Consider the following 16,450-nt stretch of genomic DNA (forward strand, 5'->3'; position numbering starts at 1 on the left):
CGAAATAGCCAATACCCGGCTCCCGCCCACCCCTAGAATATTTGGTGTTACTTTAATAACAACGGTGGAGTGAAAAAATGGAAAAGATTAAAAAAAAAAAAGAAAAAAAAAAGATGGGGGCAATTTAGAAAAATGGCCGGGGGCTTTACAGTAAAATGCTGAGAAAAAGAGGCAAAACTTGGGGACACAACTTCTCAAGAAACAGAGAAGCCGAACCCCCATCCCACCGCCCTTTTTGCACCGAGCACAGAGAAGAAGGAGAGGAAGAGGGACCGGCTGTTGAGATAAAGGAAGATAAATTCTCCAAATGTAAGTTTGCTCCCAAACCTTTGAATTTTGGTTGTTTCGGTGCTGGGTTTTGGATCTCTATTGTTGTTGGGGGATTTTACTTTGTGCTGTATGGTGTTGTGTGTGTGATGGGTTTGTGATAACGGTCCTTTAGAATTTAGATGGTTGCGAAAAATGGGGGAGGGTGTCGTTGGATTGATTTTTCGGGGGTTTGATATTAGCTGAAATTTGAAGAGGAGGTGGAGTTTTTGAGCTTTGGGTAACCAAGCATGGGCCGATTTTGATAATTTTATTTTTGGTGTGATTGAAAGGGTGAGATGCTGTGATGGTATGATTTTATCCTCTGTTTCGGTTTGCGGTGATGGGTTGTTGCTTGGATGACAATCGGAAAGGGGGGGTGGGGGAGAAACAGCTAGGGCTGATAAAACCCTTATCCAACAGCTCCTGCAATTGTTCTTTTAACTCTCGTAGCCCCGACAGGCACCATACGATACCGTGCTTTAGAGGTACTGGGGAGAAGGTCGATTGAGAACTCAATCGCCAAAGAACACTGTCACACTTGTTCCATTAATTCCCTTGCACTTCTCTAAGATTTGATTCACGCTGCACTTTTGTTCTTGTTATCTTCTCTTGGTTTTAACTTTGTGCAATTGCGCTGACTACTCCACCCCCGAAAAACAAAAAACAACAAAAAGAATGGGTTTCTCTTATTTTGCTTAAACTTAGTTTGGTGGCTGAGAGAAATTGGAAAGAACAAGAGAGACAGAGGTCTTTGTTGATGGGACTTTCTATTTGGTCTCCTAGAATGGAAAATTGAAGAGATTCAACGTTATGTTTCTTCTCCTTTCTAAAAATTTTCCTAGTGTCAAACTGCTTATAATTGTAGTTTTATCTAGATAGTTGACGTTTTATGATGGTTTAGGGTTTAGTGATTGCAAAACAACAAAAACAATTTTGACCTTTTATCACGCATACCATCGGTAAAATAAATTTATTTGGAATGATTAATTTTAAATATGACAATGGGTTTATTTCTTTACTATTTTAGTCATAATCTTGAGATTATGAAATTTCTATTTTCTGAAATGGGTTTTTGATTGCAGCATTATTTTGGCTTGACTCCCAACATTGTTGTTGGGGCTTCGGGGGAACTTGTTAGGAGGAAGCGTCTACGCTCAAAGGTACCTCAACATGGAATTAAATTTTAGACTTGTTTGCTTTTATGTTACATGAACGCGCACATATAGAGAGAGACTATATGTGGCTCCTTCGCGTGCGAGACTGTGATTGGTTGTTTTGTGTATAGTATTGGCCAAAACTTGTGCTAAACTCTTCAGTTATATTTTTGGTTTCAGGGGATTAAAGACCTGCTAGTTTGTGGGTTGAACTTTGATAAATTAGGATTTAAAAGAGGGAAGAGTGTAGAGTTTGCTGTCAGTTTTTGCACACTTTCTGCGCTTCTATCACAAGTTACAATGTCGGTGACAGCAGGTGTTAGTGATACTATAATTGCCATTAGGGATAAGCTTAGAGGGAAAATTGGGCAAACAAAAGTTAAAAGGTATTGGCCTGGTAGAGCTCCTGAATGGGCAGATGATGCCCATGAAGATGGGGATATCCAGTTGGATAGGGTGGCTGCCCTGGAACAAGCATTCCCGAGGCAGGAAGACTCGCATATTGTTAAGAAGGATGATGCTAGGCTGCGCCGTTTGGCAGAGAGTAAGATAGATAATCGTGAGGAAGTGAGAGCTGATCATCGGCGCATCCGACAAGCAGAGATTGTTTCAACAATTGAGGAGGAAACTAGAAGGCAGGAAAGGTTAGATATGGAGGAAGATGATGCAGATGCTTTGGAGGAGAGGAGAAGAAGAATTAAGGAGAAGTTACTTCAAAGGGAGCAGGAAGAGGCTGTATTTCCAGAAGAAGAAGAGGAGGAGGTAGAAGAGGAAGAGGAAGAGGAATCTGAGTATGAGACTGACTCAGAGGAAGAACATACGGGTATTGCAATGGTTAAGCCGGTCTTCGTTCCCAAGTCAGAGAGGGATACCATTGCTGAGCGTGAGCGTCTTGAGGCTGAAGAAAGGGCTGTTGAGGAATCTAAGAAGAAGAGACTGGAGGAGAGGAAGGTGGAGACAAAGCAGATTGTGGTTGAAGAGATCCGAAAGGATGAAGAGATTCAAAAGAATTTGGAAATGGAGGCAAATATTGCTGATGTGGATACTGATGATGAAATTAATGAGGCAGAGGAGTATGAAGCTTGGAAGGTGAGGGAGATTGCTAGGATCAAGAGGGATAGGGAGGATCGCGAGGCGATGGTGAAGGAGAAGGAAGAGATTGAGAAGGTCAGAAACATGACAGAGGAAGAGAGGAGGGAGTGGGAGAGGAAGAATCCAAAAGCTGCTCCACCGCCAAAGCAGAAATGGAGGTTCATGCAGAAATATTACCACAAGGGTGCATTCTTCCAGGTAGATGCTGATGATCATGCTGCAACTGCTGGAACAGATGGTATTTTCACTCGGGATTTCTCTGCCCCGACTGGAGAAGATAAGATGGACAAGACAATATTGCCCAAGGTCATGCAGGTCAAGCACTTTGGTCGTAGTGGAAGGACAAAATGGACACATCTTGTCAATGAGGACACTACTGACTGGAACAATCCGTAAGTTCTCTTCTCTTTAGATTATCCTCCTTTCGTTCCCCCTTCTATAGTATTGCTATATCATATACACATTCACTCTGATGTCGATCTGCTGCTCTATTGACTTGGAATTATGTTAGTCTTATTTATTTATTTAGTTTGCATGGTGAAGCTTATTTGTTGAATCTTTAAAGTGGTACATGGAAGCAATAATCTGTTACATCTGAAATAATTTGTATAAAAATACGGTGTCCAAAAAGAGTTACTTTTGACATAGGATATTAGATTTTTCTTCTTCTTTTTAGGCTCTTTTTTTTTGTTGTGGGGGGGGGGGGGGGGGGGTGGGTGTGGGGGGTGGGTTGAGGATCAAATTTAGTCTCTTGGTTTTCATGCAATTTCAATTTAGTCATTGGGTTTCAATTTCAACAATTAGATTCTTAGGTTTTACTCCGGCTTCAAATTGGTTCTTTCATCAACCTGCCGTCCAATTAATTAATGGTATGCCACATCTCACCAATAAATTGATGCCATGTGGCTTTCATTTATATCTTAAATAAAAAAAATTTTAAAACTAAAAAAGGGTGGTCATCCACCCTTCTCGGCTGCCCCTCACCAGTTAAAGATGGCCAACCATCTCTCATTTGGTGAGGGACGGTTCAACCACCTCCCCCCCCCCCCCTAATTTAAAGTAAATGTGCCACCTGAAATATACAGATGGCACATGACGTGTCTTAATGCGAGTCACGTAGCATCAATTTATTCGTCTTATTAGGCACATTGCTAATTAATTAGGCGGGAAGTTAGCGGAAGGACCTATTTGAAATTGGGGTAAAACCTAAGGACCTAATTGTTGAAATTAGAAAGCCAGAGACTAAATGGAAATCTGATTTTTTTTCCTTTCTCTTTTCAATTGATTTAGTATCCTCTCCCCCCATTTTTTAGATGTTATCTGTTGTCTGTGATCGTATTCCCTTTTCCATGACAGCATAATCCCATTTTGTTTGTATTGTTTGTGATATTACCAATACGGATATTGAAACAAAATGAAATTATATAATTTCTATCTGCTGAAACATTAGGACCACTGGAAAGCATAGTCGTCTGGCTATTTCTTTTTAATATCAATTAGATTTCCTGAATTGACGTACCCTTTTTGAGTTGGGAATGAGGGAAAAAATTCCTCCCCCCCAAAAAAAATTCCACTATGAGTTGTCTATAAAACAGAAATTCTGTGTCTTTTGTGACACCCATAACCCTTGAGGTTAAGCAATGAGGCTAGAACTTACAACTATGCCCACATTTCAATATCTTATTTTGACTTGAATAATTCTACAAAAATCTGCCATCATGGCTCGAAATGTACTAGAGGCTTCTGCTGCACTACCTCTAGCCACTTCGCCTCTGCCACCAGCCACCTCAAAAGACACTGGTTCAAGTTTCAATAAACTTGTGGAGAAAAAATCAAAAGTGAAACAATACGAAAAGATTAAAATTACTAACCTCCTTCATCATCTCCTAAAATCCAAACCCCCTCTTCACTTGGTGACCACCCTATTCTCACACCATTGTTGCAGGCAAAAGAAAAAGGAAACAATTTGTTAAAGAAAATCTAGGAAATTTTTTGAAAAATTGGGACTAAACTGACCGACACCATCCATCACAACCTTTTCATCAAGCCAAAAATTTAACCCTTACAAACTGCATAAGACCATTAAGAATAAAATGAAAGAGAAATAACATATATGTGTAAAAAGTAATAAATCAAGCTCGGTTGTAAAGAAAGGAAGGTCAGCCTTTGATTTATCACGAAGAATATGCATATGAAACCGATGAGGGCTGGCTGTATCGCTCAAAAATTTGGGGAGAATTTTTCAGTGGTTGTAAAACAGAAGGCTGACCCATCATCATTCTTGAAGCTGTGCTGGAACATGTTATCCATTAATTGATACAGTTGTGTTTTTAACCACCCCTCCAAAAAAAAAAGAGAGAGAAGAAGAAGAGGAAAAACAAGTTCACTCTGTAGAAATATAATGACATCTTACCCTGTAGGTTTATTCAAAAGGCAATTTCTCCTCCTCTAAGAACATAGTGGAGGATGAAGTCTGTGTATACAAGACTCATCGGGTGTATATATAAGTTATGAATAAAAGAAAAAGTAATGATATGCTAACAAATTAAACTTAGTTGAAGAATTACTTGTGAGGAATCTAATAGTTTTTTTCTTCCTCTCTCTTTGGGAAATGTTCAAAAAAAAGTTATTATGGATAATAATTCTCTCAGTAAAAAATACTTATAAAAAAAAAAAAAAAATTCTCTCAGTAAAAAATAAAGAACATTGTCAAAGGTATCACTAATAATAACATGTATTTGTGTTTTCCTTTCTGCTACTTTGCAGTGAAACCTTTTCCTTATGAAAAAATAAAAAAATAAAAAAGAACATCATTAATATTACATGGTAAGAATCATAACGATAGATTGGTGTTGTATGTGCAAAAAAAGTGGGAAAACTCTTGATCACATCCTTCACTGTGATATTGCGAGAGACTTATGAAATTTGGTCATTAGGATGTTTGGAGTAGAGTGGGTTATGCCGAGACGGGTGGTGGAGCTCCGGGCGTGTTGGGAAAGAAGGTTTAGTTGAAATGATATTGATATTGTTTGGAATGTAATCCCGTCTTATTTAATATGGTGCATTTGGAAAAAAATTAATGCTCGAAATATTGGGGATTATGAGAAGACGAGCTCGGATCTACGACTTTGTTTTCTTAAATCCCTCTTCGAGTGGATCTCTCTTAAAGCCCTCTTGATGTCTCAAACTTTGTAGATTTTTGTGCTCATTTTCCAAAAAAAAAAAAAAAAAGATATTGCTGGATGTTTTTCTTGTATACTTCCTGTGTTCTTGGGTTACACCTCTTGCTCATTTTATAAATATGCTTTACTTGCATTAAAAAACATTACACGGTCAGAGGTTTTTACTTATTAAACTGCATACTGTTTTGACTTTGCCAATGGGTAATTAAATCCATCATATCCTTCTCTCTCTCTCTCTCTCTCTCTCTCTCACATTTTCACTTCTCTTCTACGTGCTGCAAATTTAAGACATTAAACTGCATACTGTTGTCTTTGCCAATTAGTAATTAAATCCAACATATCCTATTTATATAATATGTTCATACAGTTAACTCTCTCTCTCACATTTTCACTTCTCTTCTACGTGCTGCAAATTTAAGACATTAAACTGCATACTGTTGTCTTTGCCAATGAGTAATTAAATCCAACATATCCTATTTATATAATATGTTCATACAGTTAACCCTTTGTCATCCTTCTGGTTGTCTATCTCTATTAGAAATTGTCTATGGCCATGCAGTTAACCTCTTGTCATCCTTCTGGTTGTCTCTCTCTATTAGAAATTGTCCATCTTATTTTATATGAATCGGAAGGGTGTTGCACATTAACTTAAATGACCTAATATGGAAAATTTGGAGTCAGTCCTAGGCATTTGCTTTTCATACTTGCACTTCCTGTTGTGGGAAACACGAAGTATATATGATACAATTACTCTCTCTCTCTCTCTCTCTCTATATATATATATATATATATATATGTGAGTGTGTGTGCTGCTTCTTGGTACTTGAAATGGATCACCAATTAGCAGATTTTGAAGATTTGCTTGTCACTCTCTGTCAGAATGTTCTTTCATGCAGAACTTATCAGTACACACCCATGTCGATCCAAATCTCAATTATTTTTTTTGTTGTACAGGTGGACATACAATGATCCTCTTCGAGCCAAGTACAATGCAAAAATGGCTGGAATGAATGCAGATATATCGAAACCTAAAGGAAGCAAGAAATTGAAGGATTGGGAATCTCGTTAATTTTGTTGGAGAAATTGAATATTTCTTAGCCATTGTTTTGTAGATACATGTATGCTTTAAAAGTCTCCTTTTCTAGTTATCTGCCATCTGAGAAGAGGCTTTTATCTATTGGAAGCAAGGAACAAGGAATCTGAAAATGACGTCACTTTTGTGAATAGAAAATGCCTTTTAAAATAGAGTAATGTTATTCTTGAAACTTATTTATCATACCTATTTCATGTTAGATATTATGATGTGTTTTTAAGTGGCTTTTCATACTTGTAAAGGAATTGTAGGTCTATCAGTCTTCTTTTTTTATTTTAGTAGATGACATGATTCCAATCAGATCCTTTAAATAAGACTTTGGGCTTGTTTGACAAAGCTATTTTGGTAGATGACATGATTCTATTTTGGACTCTTGGGTAATGTTTTTGTTTTTTTGCTAGCAAAAGCATTATCAAACAATTCACACCATAAAACGCTCAACGCTATAGTTACCTTTTATGTCATATTACAATGAAAATGCAAAAAGCACTATTTAAAAAGTTTAGTCAAACAATCTCGAATTCAAAATCTCCAACGTAGCCGTTTGACGTGTTTTTTGTTTGAAAAAAAATGTATAATCATCATTGTTATATGCAAAAGTCTTGGTGAAGCAGTGAACCACCACTCTTTTCAGAAAAGCAGGGTTGAAAATTCAGGCAAGAAGAGTGCCTGATGCTCTCAAATTTCAACTCCAAACAGATACATAACGAGGTATTATATTATTTTCTTTCTCAAAAATTTTCCAAATCTACAATGGAGGAAATCATGAACCAAGTGAAAGAAAAAACAAGACTAAAACAGAACCGAAAAAAATTCAAATACAAATGTGGAAGAGGGAATTTTATCATTTCTCTACTACAATTCCTGAAGAAGCTGAACCTGGACTCTGCGTTACGCTTTCACCAACAAATTTCAGTTCCTGAAGAATATATTCAATTATTATCATCAATCTCATTTAGACAAGTAAAAAATTTAAATTATTGGATGCGGAAAATAATTACCGGTGATTGTCCTTCGTTGATCTTCTTTACTTGTTCTTTCTCTCTGAGAGATCGGATCGGAGAAACTCGCTGATCCAAATAACTCAAAGGTTAATATGTTACAAAAAAGAAAAATTAAATCAAATATGGAGTATGATGCTTAATCAGTGCTTTACCATACTGTGAGATTTGAGTTCATTCAATCTGTACAACCTATCGACCTCGATCTCGAGCTTCTTCTGGATCTCTCCTCGCTCTTCCAGCTCTTTCATCTTCAGCTCTAAAACCATGTCTCTCTCTCTGAGCATCTTCTCTGTTCTCTCTCGGTCCGATCTCAGCCTATCGAGCTTCTTCCTGATGGCGCTAAGCTCCTCCGCGAGCGACGCATCCAGCGAGTCGATTTTCGCCGGAGGAGTCGAGTAGATTGAACGGTTCTCCTTGTTGCGGTCGTCGACGGCCACTGAGATCTCGATCGGTTCCTGCTTCGGCTTGGTGATGGGCGTGGAGTCGGGAACGGGGTTCGCCGGAGAGTTCTTCGGCTGGAGAGGCCTCCGGCCGGATTTTAGCCGGAGATTCTGATCTCCTGCGAGGGAAGACCGAGCCGTCTGCATTGGTGAGGGTTGTGTGTGTTTTCTGAGGGAGTTGTGAGATAAAAGAGAGGATCACTATCAGGGTAGGGATTGAGCTTTGAATTTGAAAGTGTGACGCGCTAACGGCTACAATTTTCGGATGAGAGGAAAGCGACTATCCGACCACCATTTTAGAGTTCTGAAATGCCCCTGGGTGGCCTGCAGGTCAAATATTATTTAATTTATTATATTATATTACAGAACATTTCTTCTCTAAACGTACGTGAAATACTTAATTAGAGCACTGTTAGTCAACTGGCCTATTAGCTCAGTTGGTTAGAGCGTCGTGCTAATAACGCGAAGGTCGCAGGTTCGAGACCTGCATGGGCCACAGCTTTCAATAAAAGCGTTTTGCTAGTTGCTGCTCCATTGGTTTCTAAAATTAAATAAGAGAGGCATAATTGTCTTTTCATAGGCATTTGTTATCAATTAATCCAAAAATGTTAACATACATCTCAAATTTAAATTGGGTATAAACTCAGATCTGAATATAATATCATATTAAAAATTAAAATGGAAAAAAATCGGAACTAACGTTTTGTTTCGATGGTTTCATAAGGGTTACTTCCAAGTGGGGTTCTTATCTTAAGGTTATTTTTGTTTATTTTTTATTTTTTATTTTTTGTGTGTGTTCTCAAAACAAAAAAGCACTAACAACACAAAATACTATTACCGTTCTTCATTCGAAAACAATAAAACAGTTATAAAGAAAACAGAACTGAAATTTCTCCATAAAGCATGATGCTATGAGTTGAACATCAATACCTATCACCTCACCATAAACAAGCCAAAAGACCCTATTGTCTTGTGTATTACAATGTCATTATATGACACAATATTAGCTCATGAAAGGAATCCAACAAAACATGGTAACTTGGGAAACTTGAATGCCAAAGCACTTCACACTATCATTGTATGAATGAATTGACGGTTGAGGAATGAGGAAACACAGCAGTGAGAAGAATCTATATGTGTCTATGTACATGAGAGTTGGCAGCAAAAAACCTACAAATCAAAGGTAATCCATTGGAAGCTTCCAATCATCCTCAGTTTCACTGTTCCTTCGTGGGAATTTCTGATTACCATATCTTCTTATGCTTCGACTGTATTCAGATCCAGCAGGTATTTCAAAGTCTGCATATTCTCCAAGCTCATCTATGGAAGTTCCCACATTTTGGGTGCCCAAAAAACCCTGATTTAAGAAAGTGGAGGGATTTTGTGAGGCCTTAAATCCTGTTAAGCTGAGACTGTCTTTAAACCAGTACAATAATGATTGCTCAAAGAGGCAGGGTAGGTGTTCACTTCATGGATTTCCCAAGCATCTCATAGAAACAAGGCAAGATTGTCATTGAAAGTTACCAAGTAACAAGAAAAAATATACTTACATCCAGTAATTGGTAAGAAAATTAAGAGATAAGTACATGCATGCCATATAAGTGGGTACAATTGTAAAGAAGCATTGGCAAATGGCAAGGTGTTAATATGTGTGCTTCCATGTGTGCCTCTTTACCGGTGCATATTTATGGAACAAGATCCTCTTCAGTTCATTTAAATTGGATATTATCCAATTAGTTATATTGGAGAGATGTTTTTATCTTTTCACTTTTTGATGAGACAAAAATACTTCTCCAATATATTTAATTAGATATTATCACATTCAAATGAAATGGAGAGGATCCTAATTCCACATTTATGAATCATGTATATGCACACATCAATAAGTGGAATTTAAGATTTTTATCAGCATCTAAATATTTGAATAAATTGAGTTGAGACTAACTTGATCAATTTGATCGTGTATATGCACACATCATAACTTGAATTTGAATTTCATTGAGAATAACTTTTTGAATGAGAGGTATATTGTGAACTAAGGAGTACCAATACTGACAAAAGGCATGGGTGTGATATGTTAAAGATATGATGGTATGATCATTCTTGGAAATGAGGATACAATATGATTGCGATGTGTTAATTAGTTAATCAAGAATTATATATTTGTGTTTAGGTATTACATTAATTTATTTTTATTTAAAAGGTAAATAACAAGCACTAAAAGGTTAACATATTTTTAAGTTTATGGAGCATATCTAGCAGCGTCTAAGCCAAATCTAAGTTTGATAAGTTTCAAATACACACACTTCATTCTTTTTAAAATATTTGTGTTCCCTAGGTTGAAATATAATAGTACAATAATAGAGAATTAACTGAGCAATGAAGATTGTTTGAGAAATAGACTCACCTTCCCAATATTCTGGCTACCTGGCGTTACAACTTTGTATCCTACCTAATAAACTTAAAATCTCAAAATTAAATGTTTCTAGGAAATATTCTAAATACTTAATATGTTTCATAAGCATTCTTACCATTTACCAACTCACCGTTTTTAAACCCTAAATTATAAGAGAAGGAAGTACATGCCATTGAAATGAAGATTATTATTTGTAACAAACAGATACACAACATACTGAAAAACGATATACTATACCTGCGGGCCACGACTCATCTATGTCAAGCTACAACGAGAAAGATGGAAACCAAGTAAATGATCCCAATAAAGACAATAATTCCAAGAAAGAAAAAGGAAAAAAGAAGCAACTACCTGGCTGACGTCCTCAAGAAGAAAACTTTCTGATTCTCCGGAAAGCAAACTTGGCCTCACTTGCACAAACAAAACCACCCTCAAGATGTTACAGCAATTATTGGTAAATTAAGTAGTTGCTTTAACTATTTATATACATTATATTATCACTTACATATGTGGTGTGTCCACCAAAAGCTACGAGACGAAGCCCAAGCTTAAAGCGCTGCGAATGCTGATCACTTGCTTTGCCACTATATTCAAGGCCCAATCCTTTGTGCTCAATGAACACTTACTCATTAGAAAGCTCAAAAAGCCTAAGAGCCTTCATAATCACAAGCCCACAAAATGACAGTTATATAAAATCTAAGACAAAAGTTATTTTTTTCCATAAATCTCTTTTTATTAGCGCATTCTCAATAGAATAACCATATTTTTATGTAAAATGGCTTCTCAAAATTCACTTTTATTTAGTTTAGCTAAGTCATTTTTAAATGTCTTTACATCCGATTAGCTATATTTCTATCTATTCTATTAAAATATTATTAAAAGTAATAAAAGTTTTGGTAAAAAGAGAACATGTGAGAGAAAAAATGAGAAAAGTTTTGAGAAAAAGAGAACATGCAAAAAAAAAGTAGGAAAATATTTGGGAAAAAGAGAAAATAGTTGAGAAAAATAATGAAAAATAAAATAGTTCCCTTGAAAAGTGCTGCTACATTTAACTTTTTTTTTAACTCTTCCAATCAAATATCTATTTTATATTTTCTTTTGGCTAATTCAATGTAAATGTTTTTTAAACATTTGAAGAACCATTTTAGATAAAAGTAACATTTGGCTATTCCATTGGAAATGCTCTACTTTATTTCTATAAGTTGGTTACTAACTTAATTATTAGAGGTTTGTTGTTGGTCCTCACTAGCCTAGCGAAAGCTACTTCGGTGATCATTTTCTTATCTTGCAGGTGGTTCGTCCTCTAATTTGGTCGAGTAAAAATATGTTATTTTCAGATTTTTTTTTTTAATTTTTTAATAATGAATATGTGGAAGATGTAAATTTAGTAGACTAAATTATTATTATTATTATTATTTTAAAATCTTCCACCCAAATTTTTATTAAGAAACTTTATCTAATGTGATAAACTCAATCGCAAGATTGTAATTAAATCAGTTAAATAAGCGGGCTACCAATGAGTTGAGAGAGAGAAGATAGCGTGCACGGCTGTATTCCAATAATAACACGCATTACCAAATCCCAAAGGCATATTCTAAAGACAAAACCCCGCATCAGCATCGCCTGGCGGATCAACCATCCCAAACGAAGCCACGTGTTAGGAGTCAAACGCGAGCATCAATTCCCAACTTTTCAAGGATTGTCCTTCGTTATAGGCGGCGACGCGAGGCATTTGTTAAAAAAAGCCTCACAAAAAACACGCTCTACAGTTCATCTTCGGCCTCTCCCTCCGCAACTTTCCAGGTACTTTGAATTTCAATTTTGTTCTTCCTACCTCAACGTTAATTTTAATTTATATATGACGCAATTGTAAACTGGGGGTAATCAACGCGATGGTTATGGATTTCTTTGAAGAGATCTGATTTATACCCTGGAGCGCGTCGGGCTCTGGGTTTAATTGGATCTTTGTTGTATGATTCGCGTCTCATTCATTATCCAGTCTCGGCTTCCAAATTTGTTAGGGTTTGATTTTCCGTATTGCGAAGTTCCAAACTTTTTTGCATGCAAAAGCCTGATTGCTTCTTATGTAAGATTCGCTCGCTAATCTTAATAGCTGATTGAGCCAATATCCAGAATCTTTATTAGGGTTTGGTTTTGGGGATTACCTTAACCCAATTAATGAAAATGTGCGGAGACTATTAAGTTTTGGTTTTGATTCTTTAGTTTTTGTTTGTGATTTTATCAAAGTCTTTTTTTTTTTTTCTTTTTTTTTTTGGGCTCCTGTATTGGTTCAACAATTCTTCCCACATATGATCCAGTGTTTCTGTTTTTGGGTTCGAATTTATTTTTGCGAATCATGTGGTAGTGTATAATAATACATTGAAAAAAGCCTGAAAATTTTAATTATAACGTATAATATGTCGATTTGCTCATAAAATCGATACATCACATATTCCTTAGCTTTGCTTCCCCCACCGATATCTCTTTCTGTTTGGTTAGTATCTGTTGCTCTTCTTTATTTATTGGGTTTTCTGAGGGTGGACTTCTATTAAAGAAGCTTCGTTCCGTCACAAAATCTTTTAAATTCTTGCACTTTCATTATTATAATTTATGAACTCATAAAAAAAAAAAAAAAAAAATTATAATTTATGAGTTTTCCTTTCAAATTTGCATTACTTACGTGTTTATGCTTGTATTTGACCTTGATGTGCAGATTTGACAACTTGATCTTCATGAGTTCAAGAATTACTGAGACATCCGTGGTTTCCTGTAAATCGGGAAACAAGAACATCATCTTCTTCTGGATTCTGTTTTGCTTGCTGCCTAAATTCTTGGGAACTCCTTTTGCATTCGGAGACTTCCTGTTAATTAAGGCTATTGATAGGCGTCCTTCTGCAGTGCGGGTCTTCAAGACTCTTGGGGAGATCAACCTGTAATCGCTATTAATTTGAGCATCTGCCGGTCCTGATCTCTCCTTCGAACTTGGCAACATGGTTTCATCTCAATTACCTGGTTTGACCAAGACTGGCATTTGCAAACCATTACAAACGCAGTTACTTTTTCCTGTGAACCCCACAGATGCTGCAGTTACTGATCATGTTGAGCTGGATTTCTCTGACGTGTTTGGTCCTCTTCCAGTTCAGACGTCAATAGAAGTGAATTATGGTGATTCTTGTGACTCTGTTGGTCTTGAAGATGCCAATGAGCTAATTTATGAGGACCCCGTTGTCATTTACACCCGATCACATTCTCTGGTTGGCCCCTCTTCTTGTGTAAGTCAATCATTGAAGCTCAGCAAGCTCACCATACATGAGTCAGAAGATTCGGAGGAACTAGTAGAGTGTGTTCATGGAGAAACCGTTAAAGAACTTCAGGAACCTGCCAATGATGGCAAAATTGAGAAACCCTTAAACGACATTGACGAAAATTCTGTGAAGGTTGAGAGCGTGGGCATTGAAGATTTTGAAATTTTGAAGGTTGTTGGGCAGGGCGCATTTGCAAAGGTATATCAGGTGAGGAAAAAGGGTAGCTCAGAAATATATGCAATGAAGGTTATGCGTAAGGACAAGATTATGGAGAACAATCATGCTGAATACATGAAAGCTGAGAGGGATATTTTGACAAACGTGGATCACTCCTTCATTGTCCAACTCAGATACTCATTCCAAGTAATTTCTACCTGTCTTAAATTTTTTGAAGTTTAGTGTTTGATACGCCTCAGTTTTTGCTGCTGTTGCTTTTTATCTGAGAATCCCAATAGTATATATTATTATCTTAAAAGTTTCTCTCTAGCATGACTGATGTTTACTCAAAGATGTGCTAGGGTGACGTATCTGAATCTAAATCAGCTTAGTTTGTCAAATTCTTCATAATAAGACTACTGACCCTAGTTATTCTGCCATGCAGACCAAATATAGACTATATCTTGTGCTGGATTTTGTAAATGGAGGTCACCTTTTCTTTCAGCTCTACCACCATGGCCTTTTCAGGTACCCCTGATTTCAATGTTTTTAGTCTATTCAAGAGTGTGCAAGTATTGGGGCTAATTAGTCTATCTTTTTGTTTTAATTTTACAGGGAGGATCTCGCTCGTATTTATGCAGCTGAGATTGTTTCTGCAGTTGCGCACCTTCATGCAAATGGCATAATGCATAGGGATCTTAAACCTGAAAATATCCTGCTCGATGAAGATGGCCATGTACTACTACTACTCCTCTTTCTCTCTCTCTCATTGTTTATGTGCGTGTGTTTGCATCTGTGCTTTTGTGTCATTGTGTGTGTGAACATTGCTGATTGCAACCCCTCAATGAAGAAATGTCTAGCTGACAGTTACCCATTGCTCAATTAGGCAATGTTGACTGATTTTGGACTCGCAAAGAAATTTGATGGAAGCACGAGATCTAATTCTATGTGCGGAACTTTAGAATACATGTCGCCTGAAATTGTTCTTGGAAAGGGCCACGATAAGGCTGCAGACTGGTGGAGCGTGGGAGTTCTATTATTTGAGATGCTAACTGGCAAGGTTAGTTTTGTACTTGTGTTTATTTGTTGATTTTGGTCTTTTTGTAACATGATAGGACAGCAGTTTGTGGAACCAAACGGTTAAATTTTTTCTCTCTGTTTTCTGCTTGTACAGCCTCCGTATACTGGGAACCGAGAAAAAATCCAGCAAAAGATAATGAAGGAAAAGATCAAGCTGCCAGCATTTTTGTCAAGTGAAGCACATTCTCTGTTGAAAGCGGTAAATCTTCATACTCCATCTGTGTTTTCTATCTAATTGTCACATTCTCTATTAATTGAGATATTACTCTCCCGGTTTTCTGAGTCTTCCAAGCCTGGTCTACCTAATTAGCATCATCTTTTTTCTTCTTTTCTCGGAGTATTTGCCTGTATAAAACCCAATTTGTATCTTGCTATAGAATAGAGAGTTGAGAAACTAGTCTATTGTTTCAACCCTTAAAAATAATGCAACTAAATGTATATTTCTCCTCTTCCTCTTGTAGCTGCTAACAAAAGAAGCAAGCAAGCGCCTGGGTAGTGGACCTACAGGGGGCGAGGAAATTAAGCGCCACAAGTGGTTCAAGCCAATCAACTGGAAAAAACTGGAGGCCCGACAAATCCAGCCAAGTTTTCGTCCTGAAGTTGCCGGGAAGCACTGTGTAGCCAACTTTGAGAAGCGCTGGACCGACATGCCGGTGGTGGTTTCGCCGGCTGCAAGTCCAAATGCCAATGGAAACCCCTTCACGGGCTTTAGTTATGTGAGACCTGCAGCCTCTTTTCTTCAGAAGGACAGCTCCATGTATCGCTAGATGCAAAGTTATGGTGTTTTATTACCAATTTGGTTTCGGGATCTTGTGACCATGCAATTACGGTAGTTTGTGCTAAAAAAAATATTTTAATTTTCCTTTGGTTAACCTTAAAATTGTACTTTAAGGCAGACATAAACATATGATTTGATTGTTTGCTTGTTGGACAAAGAATTATATATTTATGCCATTATTGGACTTGTTTATCTATATATTCCTTTAAGGTTCTCTTCTCATGATTTTTATTCAGTTTTATTACAATTAATAATGTATTATAGACAAGTAAATTTTTTTATGTTAGCAATTTTATTACTTAATAGTTAGATACAATCTTTTAATTAGATATTTTTAGTCACATTAAAAAAAAAAAAAAAAAAATTCTATTCTATAGAAATATGGAATTCGATTAAATTATTATTGCTTTGAGATTAAATAAAAAATAAAAAATTCTAAGA

General features: G+C 36.7%; 3 protein-coding genes and 1 non-coding gene across 5 annotated transcripts; 3 read left to right on the forward strand and 1 right to left on the reverse strand.

The window, feature by feature from the left end:
* Positions 1–157: 157 nt before the first annotated feature.
* LOC132162650 (uncharacterized) lies at positions 158–6,982 on the forward strand. The gene is made up of 4 exons (XM_059572933.2): positions 158–309; positions 1,392–1,469; positions 1,644–2,947; positions 6,692–6,982. Exons 3-4 carry the CDS (start codon positions 1,764–1,766, stop codon positions 6,804–6,806), a joined length of 1,299 nt encoding a protein of 432 aa, XP_059428916.1. The 5' UTR covers positions 158–309; positions 1,392–1,469; positions 1,644–1,763; the 3' UTR covers positions 6,807–6,982.
* A 531-nt stretch (positions 6,983–7,513) lies between these two features.
* Positions 7,514–8,575, reverse strand: LOC132161942 (myelin transcription factor). Of its 2 annotated transcripts, none has more exons than XM_088511307.1 (3): positions 7,992–8,575; positions 7,832–7,900; positions 7,514–7,749 (listed from the first exon to the last, which is right to left on the reverse strand). In XM_088511307.1, exons 1-3 carry the CDS (start codon positions 8,419–8,421, stop codon positions 7,730–7,732), a joined length of 519 nt encoding a protein of 172 aa, XP_088367433.1. In that variant the 5' UTR covers positions 8,422–8,575; the 3' UTR covers positions 7,514–7,729. The 2 variants fall into 2 exon arrangements, with proteins under 2 accessions (XP_088367433.1, XP_059428149.2); XM_059572166.2 differs by having other exon boundaries at positions 7,987–8,575.
* Positions 8,576–8,696: 121 nt separating this feature from the next.
* On the forward strand, positions 8,697–8,770 carry TRNAI-AAU (transfer RNA isoleucine (anticodon AAU)). The gene has a single exon. It is a non-coding gene; the product is annotated as a tRNA-Ile (tRNA).
* A 3,546-nt stretch (positions 8,771–12,316) lies between these two features.
* On the forward strand, positions 12,317–16,229 carry LOC132191828 (serine/threonine-protein kinase AtPK2/AtPK19). Its single transcript, XM_059606939.2, has 7 exons — positions 12,317–12,493; positions 13,404–14,358; positions 14,597–14,679; positions 14,767–14,887; positions 15,038–15,211; positions 15,326–15,430; positions 15,693–16,229. The coding sequence occupies exons 2-7, from the start codon at positions 13,681–13,683 to the stop codon at positions 15,996–15,998; spliced, it is 1,467 nt and encodes a 488-aa protein (XP_059462922.1). The 5' UTR covers positions 12,317–12,493; positions 13,404–13,680; the 3' UTR covers positions 15,999–16,229.
* Positions 16,230–16,450: the final 221 nt, after the last annotated feature.

The sequence above is a fragment of the Corylus avellana genome, chromosome 10, assembly GCF_965113065.1.
Source record: "Corylus avellana chromosome 10, dhCorAvel1.hap1.2, whole genome shotgun sequence".
Lineage (NCBI taxonomy): Eukaryota > Viridiplantae > Streptophyta > Magnoliopsida > Fagales > Betulaceae > Corylus > Corylus avellana.